Source organism: Narcine bancroftii, chromosome 2 (genome assembly GCF_036971445.1).
Source record: "Narcine bancroftii isolate sNarBan1 chromosome 2, sNarBan1.hap1, whole genome shotgun sequence".
In the NCBI taxonomy this organism is placed as follows: domain Eukaryota; kingdom Metazoa; phylum Chordata; class Chondrichthyes; order Torpediniformes; family Narcinidae; genus Narcine; species Narcine bancroftii.
Window position 1 is genome coordinate 210,868,419 of NC_091470.1, and position 12,232 is coordinate 210,880,650.

Sequence of the window (12,232 nt, forward strand, 5' to 3'; positions counted from 1 at the left end):
TCCAGTGGCAGGTTAATGACCACCCAGGCCTCAAGGCTGAGCTTTAGTAAGACGCCCAAGGGTCAGCATCATTGGGGGCATTCACAGCCCATGCCCACCCACCAAGTGGTGTATCCACCTAAAATAATGCCTATGGCAAGCTCTGAAATTGTGCCCCTGTTCAAACATCTGACACCCATCTTTTAGATAACTTTACCAACTCAAAAATACAGGTCAAGCTTTCAATGATATAGGGATCTCCCAATGCACTCCCAAGCCCAGCCCAGCCACCGACACCCTCTTCCCCCACCCACCCCTAACTTGTCCCTGCCGACCCCTTTCCCCAGGCAGATGCCTCTCTAGTACCACTGTTTCTGGACCAATCAATGCTGAAAGGTCAACTCCGCAGCCACCACGGCTCCATCACCTCAAGGGCCCGGCAATGCCCCGGGCCCCCCTCATCTCCGCAGCTTCCGATCTGCCCCCAGCTCCTTCGCTCCCTCCCTCTTCAGCACCATAAACACACTTTAAGGCCTGACTGCCATTTTGCAGGGCCTAGCGGTGTCTCCACTCTGAGCCGAGACTGTACCAGAGGCGTCATAATGGCGCATGTTGCTGCTGCTTCTCCCCCTCCCCTTGCCCACCCGCTGTTCTGCCCAGGTCATGTGCAGCGTAGCATTAGAGTGGATGCATGTCACCGGCTGCCTGATGATCGACTGGGCAGTGAGCCAATGGAAAGCAAACTCGGCACTGGCCTGGCCAATGGGAAACTCGGAAGGAGGGGCTGCAGTTACTTGGAGGGTCCATGAGTCCTTGGCCTGTGTATTAAGATTGCATTTTTATCTTATATTAATTTCAAAGAAGCACAATACATGAAGGCCAAATCAGATTGAGTAATTTTATATCATTAGTTTTCCAGTACACCCACGTCCCACCCCCGTGCAGCTGCATTTGAATAGAAAATAAAATTTGCTGAAGCGTTCTTACCTTGTTATGAATTGATGTTGGAATTAATGCTCTAACGACAACTGGGTACATACTTATGGATAGAAGGCAGGCAGCGACAGGGATGTGCGCTTCCCCGGCGCTGGTACAAACAGAGCGATTCCAGCTGCGTGAGGGATTACGGGTAATGAAGACAGCCATTGATCCCACAATGAGCTGCTGTCGCCGCCCTGAGTGGGCCCGTTGTTTTTTTGATTTCAGTGAATAGCTGAAAGCCAATCGACAGGAACCTTAAAAGCTACAAGTTGTTGCAATTTTAAAATACTTCTAATATTGTGGCTTAGTTCCTTTTGGCATCATTAAAGTAACATTTCTATTGAGGTGCCTTTTATTTCTATTGTGGTTTGATGGGCCTCCTTACCTTTGGGCCCCTACTCAGCCTTATGGTTAATCTGCCTCTACACCTGAGGCACATCACTTGTCACAGGCCTTCAATCTGAGAAGCAGTCATCCACTACCACTCCCTGTCTTCTCCCATTCCGCCAATTTCGATCCAGTTTATAACCTTCTGAACTAACCTCCCATGTGGAACCTTGTTGAAGGCCTTACTAAAGTCCATGTGGACAACATCCGCAGTCTTTCCTTCGTCAACTTCAGAGGACCTCAAACTTTTTAGGCAATTGACCCCTTCAGGGACTATGTGGTCCCTCATCGATTCCCAGGCATGGAATCCCGGCGCTGGACAGGGAGAGGTGGCAGCGCTGGACGGGGCTCCTTTCCACTCAACTACATTATAAGTGAAGCCAAATGCAACATGGCAGCCACCAAGTTCCAATCTCACGAGAGCTTGACCAACATTGCCATAGACACTATATTAAAATTGATGCTTCCCCCATCCACCTCCCCCCCCGCTCCTGGTGTCATCAAACCCATTTTGACCCCTGAATAGTCCCTTTGATCTCTGTCGTCGATATTGACCACTTGGAGGACCCCTAATTTACTTTCCTGGTAACCTCCTCAAAAAAATCGTTAAACACAACCTACCATGCACAAAGCCATACTGACTATACCTAATCTGTCCTTGACTGTTCAAATACTTGTATATCTGATCTATCAGAACACCCTCCAATAATTTCCCCACCACTGATGTCAGGCTCACCGGCCTCTAATTACCTGATTTACTTTTGGAACCCTTTTTAAACAATGAAACCACATGAGCTACCCTCCAATCCTCTGGCACCTTACCCTTGGCTAAGGATCAGGGCCCCTGTAATTTCGGCACTCATCTCCCTCAAGATTGGAGGGAATATCATATCTGGCCTGGGTGATTTATCTACCTTTATTCGCTGTAAGGCAGCAAGCACCTCCTCCTCCTGAATCTCCATCAGTTCCCTGCCACTGCTGCTGGTTTCCCTTCTTTCTACACGATGCCAGTTTCCTGAGTAAATACAGAGGGAAAAAACCTGTTTAAGATCTCCCCATCTTGTGAGATTCCATACATAGATGACCGCTCTTATCTTCTAGGGGACCAATTTGGTCCCTTACTATCCTTTTAACCCTTTGGGTTTACCTTCACATTATCTGCCAAAACAAACTCGTGTCTTCTTCTTGCCTCTCCGATTTCCTTCTTGAGTATTTTCTTACATTTTCTGGACTCTTCAAGCACCTCATTCGGTCCTTGTTGCCTTTACCTGCTACATACCTTAACCAGATCACCAATATCCCCTGAAAACCAGGGTCCCCTCTGCCTGGTAACTTTGCCTTTAATCCTGACAGCTATATGCAAACTCTATACTCTCAAAATTTGCCCTTTTAAGTCCTTCCCCTTACTGGACATATCCTTGCCAGAAAACAATTTATCCCATCCACTCTTCCCAGATCCTTTCTCATTTCCAGAAAATTCACCTTTCTCTAATTTGGAACCTCAACCTGAGGACCAGACCTATCCTTATCCATAATTAACTTGAAATTAACGACATTGAACCCACAATGATCCCTACACATACATCTGTCACCTGACTTGTCTCGTTCCCCAATAGGAGATCCAGTATTGCATCCTCTCTTATTGATATATTGATTTAGAAAACTTTCCTGAACACATTTGACAAACTCCAAGCCATCCAACCCTTTTCCAGTCAATCTGTGGAAAATTAAAATCTCCCATGATCGCAACGTTCTGCTTCTTACATTGGACTGGCATGTCTCTACAGATTTGTTCCTCCTGACGATTGGGTTAGCTGTCTATAATACAACTCTATCAGTATGGTCACACCTTTCCCATCCCTCTGCTCCACCCATATGGCCTCTGTAGACGATCCTTCCTAGCTGTCCTGTCTATGCACAGCTGTGGTATTTTACCTGACTAGCAACCCCACTCCTTCTCCCTTTCATTCCTCCCCCTCTATCACATCTGAAACAATTGAACTCCGGAACATTGAGCTGCCAGTCCTGCCCCTCATGCAACCAAGTCCCATGTGCCAATCCACATCCTAAGCTCATCTGCCTTACCGACAATAGTTCTTGCATTGAAATAGATGCACCTGAGAATATTTCTATCACATAAAAATCTGCTCTAACACTCTGGTTCCCCTTTCCCTGCCAATCTAATTTAAACCCCCTAGGCATTATCAAACCATCCCACAAGGATGCTAGTTCCCCTCCTGTTCCCGTCGGAACAGGTCCCACCTTTCCTGGAACAGAGCCCAATTATCCAGAAACATGAAGCCCTCCCTTCTGCACCATCTCTTTAGTCATGCATTAACTTCCTATTTCTAGCCTCACTCGCACGTGGAACAGGCAGATCTCCTGAGATCACAATCCTGGGCGTCCTGTCCTTCAACTTTGCACCTAAACTCTCCTTGCAGGACTTCCTCACCCTTCCTTTCCATGCCATTGGTCCCTACATGGACCACAACATCTGGCTGCTCACCCTCCCTCCTGAGAATAGAGAGAACTCAGACCAAGATATCACGGACCCTGTCACCAGGGAGGCAAAAAACCATCTGGAATACTCAATTTCTCCCACAGTTTCTTATCTGTCCCCCTAACTATTGAATCCCATATCACTACAGCTGACTTCTCCCTCCTTCCTTTCTGAGCTGAGGGTCCAATCTCAGTGCCAGAGACATGACCACTACATTTTGACCTTGGTAGGTCATTCTCACGAACAGGAATGCTCTGCCCTCTCTGTCTACTCCCCTTCCCTCTCCTGACAGTCACCCAACTAGCTGCCTCCTAACTTTTGGGGGTGCTTGTCTCCCTGAAGCTCCTGCTTATCACTGTCTCTGCCTCCCAAATGGTCTGAAGTTCATCCAGCTCCAGTTCCCTAACTTGGTTTGTCAGGAGCTGCAGCTGGATGCACCTTTTGCAGTTGTAGTCATCAGGGACAATTATGCTGTCCCAGATTTCCCACATCCCACAATCACTGCCCCAGCTGACTCCATTATCTACCCCTAATTTATTTAAAGGATTAAATTACCTCACTGGAAGCAAACTCGTCAAACCCTCTCGAACCAAAGCCTCAGATCTGCACTGGGCCTTCTCTTTACCTTCCCCTCTTTTTATTTGTCCCTGCCAAGTACTGACTCCCACAAATCGACACTCTGTTTAATCCTTCAGTTGCCCTCCATGCTCTTTTTACAATTTTTAAAACCTCACTCACCGAGATTGATTCTCTCCAATCACTGGTTTCACAAGTTCCTTGCTCCCCCTCTTACTCCAATGGTCTCAAGATCACAATGGCCCGAGCCTGTACTCCGCGCTCTTTTTAAAACTTTAAACCTCTCTCACCTGCCTTGGTTGAATTAATTAACAGAATTCATCGCCCCACTGATAACAATCATAAGACAGTCCTTGATAATTTGAAAGGGCCAGGGGACCAGCTGAACTTCCCTTTGTGTGCAGTTCACTTTAAGGTTGATGGATACTCAGTTGTGTGGTATTGTGGGGAAAGGCGTGATTCTGTTTTAAACCATTTCCCAGGCTTGACTAGTGCTCCCCTGAAGCTATCTTGAAGTGAGTTTCCCAGATCTCAAAGGTTAACGTGACCCTTCGTTAAAAGTGAATTTTCAACTGTTGCCATGGTATCGTGTCAGAGTCTATTGTGATGTGATGCAACCTGGTATTCCACACTCTTGATACACTGTAATGTCCCTTGCTTATGTCAAGGGGTGTTAATTCCAGAATTGCTTGGAGGAAGTCATTGATAGTGTGGGTGACTGCAGCAGTATGTGCTAGAATACACCCTCAAAGTTAGCTCTCTGGTTGCATGTTCTCCCCACATGTTGACGTCCTTAAAACAAGGGACCTCTCTGGTATGCATCTTGCTTCAGCCATGGGAGGGGAGAAGACTAAAAGCTGTGCTGAGCCAATAGAGGCCTCCCACTGTGCTTTCCATCTAAACTGTTCTGTAGCCCAACCCAATTAGCAATGGTGGAGCAAAACCCTGTCTACCTAACCATTAAAGTCGGTGAGTTGAGAATGCCTGCAGATCAAGGAGTGAATAAATTATGAAGGCAATGTTTCCTTGGCATGGAAGGATTACCACACTAAGAATCCAATCCAGGGGTATTTAAATATTATGATTCAGGAAAAAAAATATTTGTAACCTTCAGAAGGTGCAATTTGCAAACTGTTATCTCCTCCATGCAGCAACCTAACAACCCTGCCCATCTTTCTTGCTTCATAGTTACCTCTCCCTGAACAAGTTCTCATCAGATCAACAATCTCCCCTGCATTTGAAAAGCCAGTACTTACCATCCCATACTGTGAACACATCGTTCTATTCTTTTGCCCCGGGAACTTCTGTTTAAATGTACCTATGTCTCCTTCCTTTCACATGGTTCAGTGATTAAGCAATAGTTTTTTTTTATGTGATCTCTGAGTCCATCTTCTCTTCATATGCATCTGTTTCGCCAGATCCATACAATGGCAGCATCCACAGATAGAGATGGTCAGGTAACATTTTTGGTCAGGAGATTTCACCAAACTTCATCAGAGCCTGGGTACATGGTCCCAACCAGAAATGTTCCATAACCATTTCTCTCCATGGATGCTGTTGGGTCTCTGAAGCTTCTCTTTGTTCATTCGATTTGGGTATTACCTGGTTGAGTTTCCAAAGTGATGCAGGTTGTGTGGAACTGAGTGGCACTGTGCCAATTAACCTAGGTAAGGAAGTTGGCACACATTGTGGTCGAGTGTTATATACAAATGTGATGGAGATACTCAGCAGGTCATGCAGCATCTATAGGCAGTAAAGGGTAACCAACATTTCGGGCCAAGCATATGCTGGGGTCACCCTTTACTGCCTGTGGATGCTGCATAATATCCTGAGGTTTTCCAGCACATTTGTGCATTTGCAGTGCCAATGAATCTACTCTCTAGACCACACATGTCAAACCCAGGCCCGCGGGCCAAATTTGGCCCGTGATATAATTATATTTGGCCTGCAGTATAGTGCATGCACAGCTAATACTACAAATCCCAAATGCTTTGCAAATGCATTGGTGCCGGCCCGTCAGCCCGCTAATCGTCCCCACCTCCTCTGTTTACTTTCATTAACATCTACGACCTGTCGCCTAACTCACATGTAATAAACCTTGACGAAAAATGGCCAAACGAAAGACAGAAAACAGGACCTTTCAAGACAGGTGGGAGGCAAACTCTGACCCCAGAGTTTGATGAACTTGCATCAAAGAAGAGATGCCAAGTATCTGGTTTAGACCCAGGTGCATCAGAGTAAATCACAGTGTGGCAAGCTAAGCTTGGATTAATATTTTCTTTGGTTAACTTTGGACTGTTCATAGTTGAAAGATTGGATTTTCATTGAAGCAAGTTGTTATTTTTTTGACTTGTTGGCTTGTGCAAAAAAATACATTTAAAAGGAGCTTAAAGGCTATAGAGAAATATTATTTATTGAATATTTTATTCCTCCAATGCTTCTTCTGGAAAGAGTTTAACCAAAATTATTATTAAACATTTATTTTAATAAGAAAAAGTTTAACATTACATATGTTGAAAGAAGAGAAAACATGCAGATGTTGTTGAAAATTTTCAATAAGTATTTAGTTTTGCCCACGACTTAGTCTAAGTTTTTAATTTTGGCCCTCTGTGAATTTGAGTTTGACACCCCTGCTCTAGACCAACCTGTCGGTTATTCTGCTGGTTGATCAAGATTATTGTTAGCTAATTGTACAAGTACAACCCAACAAAACAGTGTTCTCCAGTCCCTGGTGCAAAACACACAACACACAACCACACATAACACACACACAGACAAACAAAACATGTTTGGACATGTATTTCATCCTTACAAATAAATAAATATTGTTTTGTGAGTATGTCAGTGTGAGCAGATCCTTTGGTCATTCAGCATTCTCACTGCCCGCAAGAAGAAGCTGTTTTGCGGCCTGGTGGTGCTCGCTCTGATACTTCTGTGTCTTTTCCCCGATGGGAGCAGCTGAAAGATGCTGTGTATAGGGTGGAAGGGGTCCTCAATGATTTTACATGCCCTTTTCAGACAAAGACCCGGGTAGATCAGGTCTGCCACTCTTATGGTCCTGTCGATCTATTTCTCTGCAGCAACCCACACTGTGATGCAGCTGGCCAGGATGCTCTTGATAGAGCTCCTATAAAGGTTGACATAATGGTGGCCGGTGGCCTTGCCCGCTTCATTCTTCTCAGGAAGTGCAGTTGCTGTTGCACCTTCCTGACAAATGAGGAGATGTTAAGTGTCTACGATAGGTTAGTAGTTAAGTGAACTTAAGGAACTTGGTGCTCTCCACTCTCTCTACTACGGAGATGGTGTGTAGTGGAAGTTGGTCATTCCTGGTCCTCCTAAAGTCCACGACCTTCTTCTTTGTCTTGTCCACGTTGAGACTCGAGCTGTTACTCACACCATACCACGAGATGTTCCACCTCTTCTCTGAAGGGCAACTTGTCATTGTTGCTGATGAGGCCGACACTCATTTAAGGCCTGAAATGTTTTAGCTGTGCTGTGTATGGGTGCGTATGGACCTTTGGAAGGCTTCTTTCCCCTTGTTATGTCTTTCTGCTTCATTCCAAACAATGCTTAACCTGTACAAGTTGGTTTCAGTTTGCAGTCACAATTAAATTGCAATGGTTGTGTAAGTATTGGAACATTTTTGTAACAGCATTGTGATAGGTTAATTTGTTACTTGGAACTCCAGCATGTAGTTATTTCACTCCTCACTTTTTGTCATACAAAATGCTTGATTAAGGCACGTAGGTGGAGATGGTCATTTATATGCAGTATGATGTATTGATGCCAGTGTTTTCCAATTTATTTACTGTTTACATTCCCACACCAATAAAGAATTCTAACATTTGCAATTTTTTAGGAAAGTTGTATGGAAGAGGTTCCACTGATGACAAAGGACCGGTGTTGGGATGGCTGAATTGTATCGAAGCGTTTCAGAAACTACATCAGGTAATGAGGTTTAGCTTTAATATTTGGCTCTTTGATGTGGCTGTAATGCCTTATCTCTAGAAGGCAACAGCCCAAAAGATTTGATGCTTGCACCAGCCTTTGCAAAAGCAGTAAATTCGCCTTTGAACTTTCTGCAGGAGATTCCAGTCAATATCAAGTTCTGCTTGGAAGGAATGGAAGAATCTGGCTCTGAAGGTCTTGATGACCTGGTATACAGCCGCAAAGACACTTTCTTCAAGGGTGTGGAATTTTTTTGTATTTCTGATAACTACTGGCTAGGCAAGAAGAAGCCCTGTTTAACATATGGTCTCCGGGGCATCAGCACCTTTTTGCTGGAGGTACAGTCTTCCGTTCCTCTTTCCCTTTGGTTTGTATACATTATGTATGTGCCAGCAATTTTTCTTTCACTCTCCAGCTGTTTCGGGGTTCATTGTCTGCATATTAAATTATCAAAAAGATTATAAGAACATTAGAACTAGGAGCAGGAGTTGGTCATCCACCCATCGAGACTGTTCCGCCATTCAATGAGATCATGGAGAGTGAGTTGCCGAATAATGTGGATATGTGGCATGAATGTGAAAGTCAGTCTCCATAACGCCTGATATGATGTATATTGCAAGCAGTGATAGGTTTTGGAATTAACAGGACCAGTTTATAACAAACTGCACCGTCCACAGAGCACAAGGCTGCTGGTCCACAATGGGGTAGGAGTAGACTTAATGCAAGGCCTCATTAATGGCTTACGTCAAACCAGACTTCAGATACCTCCACCACTCTGAGGCCTTCCACTCCACAACATGCAAAATGCCCTCTTTCTTTAATAAACGTCTTAAACGTCTCACTCGTACCTCCATTTCTCACACTTCTGCCTTCCCCCTCACCCCCACCAGCCCCCAGGCAAAACAAGGACAGAATCCTTCTGTTCCTCACTTTCCATTCCACCAGCGTCCACATCTGAGACTTTATCCTTCAACACATGCCAACGTCAGTGTGTTCCCACCAGTTCCACCTTCCGTTCTGCACCCTTACTCTCTTCTCGCAGGGATCAGTGTCTCCAAGGCTCCATGGTCCACTCTTCGCTCCCAGCCACCCTCCACCACTACTGAGGCACTTCCCACTGTAACCGCAGAAAGTCCCTCCATCTCCCAATTCCCCAACCATTCCTACAGAGTCTGTCTGTCCTCGGCCCCATTCCCTGCCAGGATGAGGTCAAACATACACTTGAAAAATGTTGCATTGTGTTTCTCCTGGAGAGCAATTTTTTTCTGATTTTAGGTAAATCCATGGCTGCTGTTTCCATTTCTTCTTTACCTTGATCTATGTAATATCACCCCTTTGTACTTTAGTTCTGAAACGTTGATTGACCATGTCTACCCCTAGGTGCTGCCTGTCCCACCAAGGCCCTCCAGCAACTCCTTGTTTGCTCATGGTTCCAGCATCTGTTGTCTCTGGACTTTCCTTTTCCGATCCCTGCAGCTGAATTGTTTTGCACCATTGTAACTGAGATCATGGAAACATCAAGAACAGACCTATTTTTGTCACTTACCACATCAAGCATGGTCATAGAACATTTCATCACATTACAGACCCTTCAGCCCACAATGTTGTGCAGACCCATGTAGACCTACCAAAAAAAGCTAAACCCTGTCTACATTATAACTCTCTATTTTCCTTTCATCCATGTGCCTGCCTTCCAATCTCTAAAATGCCCCTATTATTTCAGCCTCCACCACTGTCCCTGGCAATATGTTCCAGGACCCCACCCAACTCTCTGTGTAAACAAAACTTACCCCTGACATCTCCCCTAAACTTCCCTCCCTTCACTTTGTACACATGTCCTCTGGTATTAGCTGCTACTACCTTGGGAAGCAGGAGCTGGCCGTCCACCGTGTCTATGCTTCTCATAATCCTGTAGACATCTATTAAGTCTCCTTTCATCCTTCTACACTCTAAAGAGAAAAGTCCCAGCTCTCCTAACCTTGCCTCATAAGAGAGGTTTTCCAATCCTGGCAACATTCTGGTAAATCTCCTCTGCACCCTCTCCACAGCTTCCACATCCTTGCTGTAATAAGGTGACCAGAACTGAACACAATATTCTAAGTGTGGTCTCACCAGAGATTTCTAGTTTCAACATTACCTCCCAACTATTGAACTCAATCCATTGATTAATGAAACCCAGTATCCCAGAGGCCTTCTTAAAATCCTATCAACCTGGGCATCAACCTAGAGAGATCTATGGGTTTTCACCCCAAGGTCCCTCTGTTCATCCACACTGTTAAGTAACCGACCATTAACTCTGTTCTCAGTCTTCTGGTTTGTCCTTCCAAAATGCATCACCTCATACTTATCCAGATTGAACTTCATCTGCCACTTTTCCACCCAACTCTACATCCTGTCTATATCCTGTTGTATCCTACTACACTATCCACAACACCTCCAACCTTCGTATCATCTGGTCACCGGCAGATTTGCTTTGTGTATCAATAATTGGAATATTTGTGCACCCAGTCAGCTGTTGCAACAACATTTGGGTGGTAGGGTTCCCTGATATCAAAGCTGGAAGACCAACTGTGTGAGTTGTTTTGTCCTAACAAAGGTGTTTGAGCATTCAGAGGTGTCCGTAGTGATACAGTGCTTCCATTGTCGCTATGTAATGCAAAGGAACAATTTGTCAGACTAAAATATTGAAGTAAACAATGTCATTGCAGTGAAACTGTATTGAATGACCAGTTGCTATCTTTTTTGTTAAGAGCAAGAATGGTTAATGTACTGAGTCTGGGCTCCTATTAAGGGTCTACTGATAGAATGCCTGCATGGCGTGAACACTGAGGATCATTTGTATCTTTATCAGCTTCAGCCTTCACCACAGGCCGAGGGAGGGAACGGAGGTGTCAGGTTGATGACCTTGCCATCACATCTAGAGGCTTCAAATTAAAGTTTCGGAGCAAATACTCAGGTTAAAAGAACTACAGATGTGTATGAGGTTAGGGCAGAGAAATACAGAAGTGTCATGTGCTAACACCTCATGGTTCTAACATCCAGGTTGAATGCTCCAATAAGGATCTGCACTCCGGTGTCTTTGGTGGGACTGTGCATGAAGCAATGACTGACCTGATGTATTTAATGGGTAAGAGTTCATCACTCAGTCAATGGGCTGAATGGCTTAATTCTGCTCTTATCTCTTATCTTGGGTTATATTGAATGGACTGGGCTGATGGTAGCCAATTCAAGTTTGTAATTAATGGCTCATACCTGCTCATTGATGAATAACGGTCTGTAAATTTTTGCCATCTGCAAGCCAATGAATCTATTACCTGCAATACACGTTAAAGGATGTTTACTTTGCTGCCACTATTTCATTGATGGGGAAGGGGCATCAAGCACAGTGGTATCTTGAAAGAAGTTGCTGTGATCAATGAATGGACAGTGTTCTTTACCCTTTCTCTTTCACAGCATCCCAAATTTAACAATAATTACATGAGGCTTTCTGGACTCCCCTACCATGGGAAACAACCTTGCCTGGATAAAGTAGATGCGGCAAGGATGTTTCCCATGGTAGGGAAGTCTCAGATAAGAGGGCACAACTTTAGGATAAAGGGGTGTCAATTTAAAATTTATTTAGTCAGAGGGTCGTGAGTCTATGGAACTTGTTGTGGAAGTGAGGTAATTGGGTGTATTTAAGGCAGAGATTGACAGGTATTTGATTAGTCAGGACATCAAGGTTTATGTGTAGAAAGCCGGGGAGTGGGGCTGGATGGGAGGATGGATCAGCTCATGATTAGAATGGCAGGGCAGACCTGATGAGCCTATTTCTGCATTTGAATCTTGTAATCTTGCTTTCTTCTTTCAAATGCAATTACC

At 44.7% G+C, this 12,232-nt stretch overlaps 1 protein-coding gene across 2 annotated transcripts in view; it reads left to right on the plus strand.

The window, feature by feature from the left end:
- The window catches only part of LOC138755053 (cytosolic non-specific dipeptidase-like), a 50,888-nt gene that overhangs the window by 12,083 nt on the left and 26,573 nt on the right, over window positions 1–12,232 (plus strand). For both annotated transcript variants that reach the window (XM_069920240.1, XM_069920241.1), the window contains 3 exons: window positions 8,283–8,371; window positions 8,509–8,709; window positions 11,414–11,498. In XM_069920240.1, the coding sequence (XP_069776341.1) occupies window positions 8,283–8,371; window positions 8,509–8,709; window positions 11,414–11,498 (375 nt within the window). The remainder of the gene's footprint in view (window positions 1–8,282; window positions 8,372–8,508; window positions 8,710–11,413; window positions 11,499–12,232) is intronic.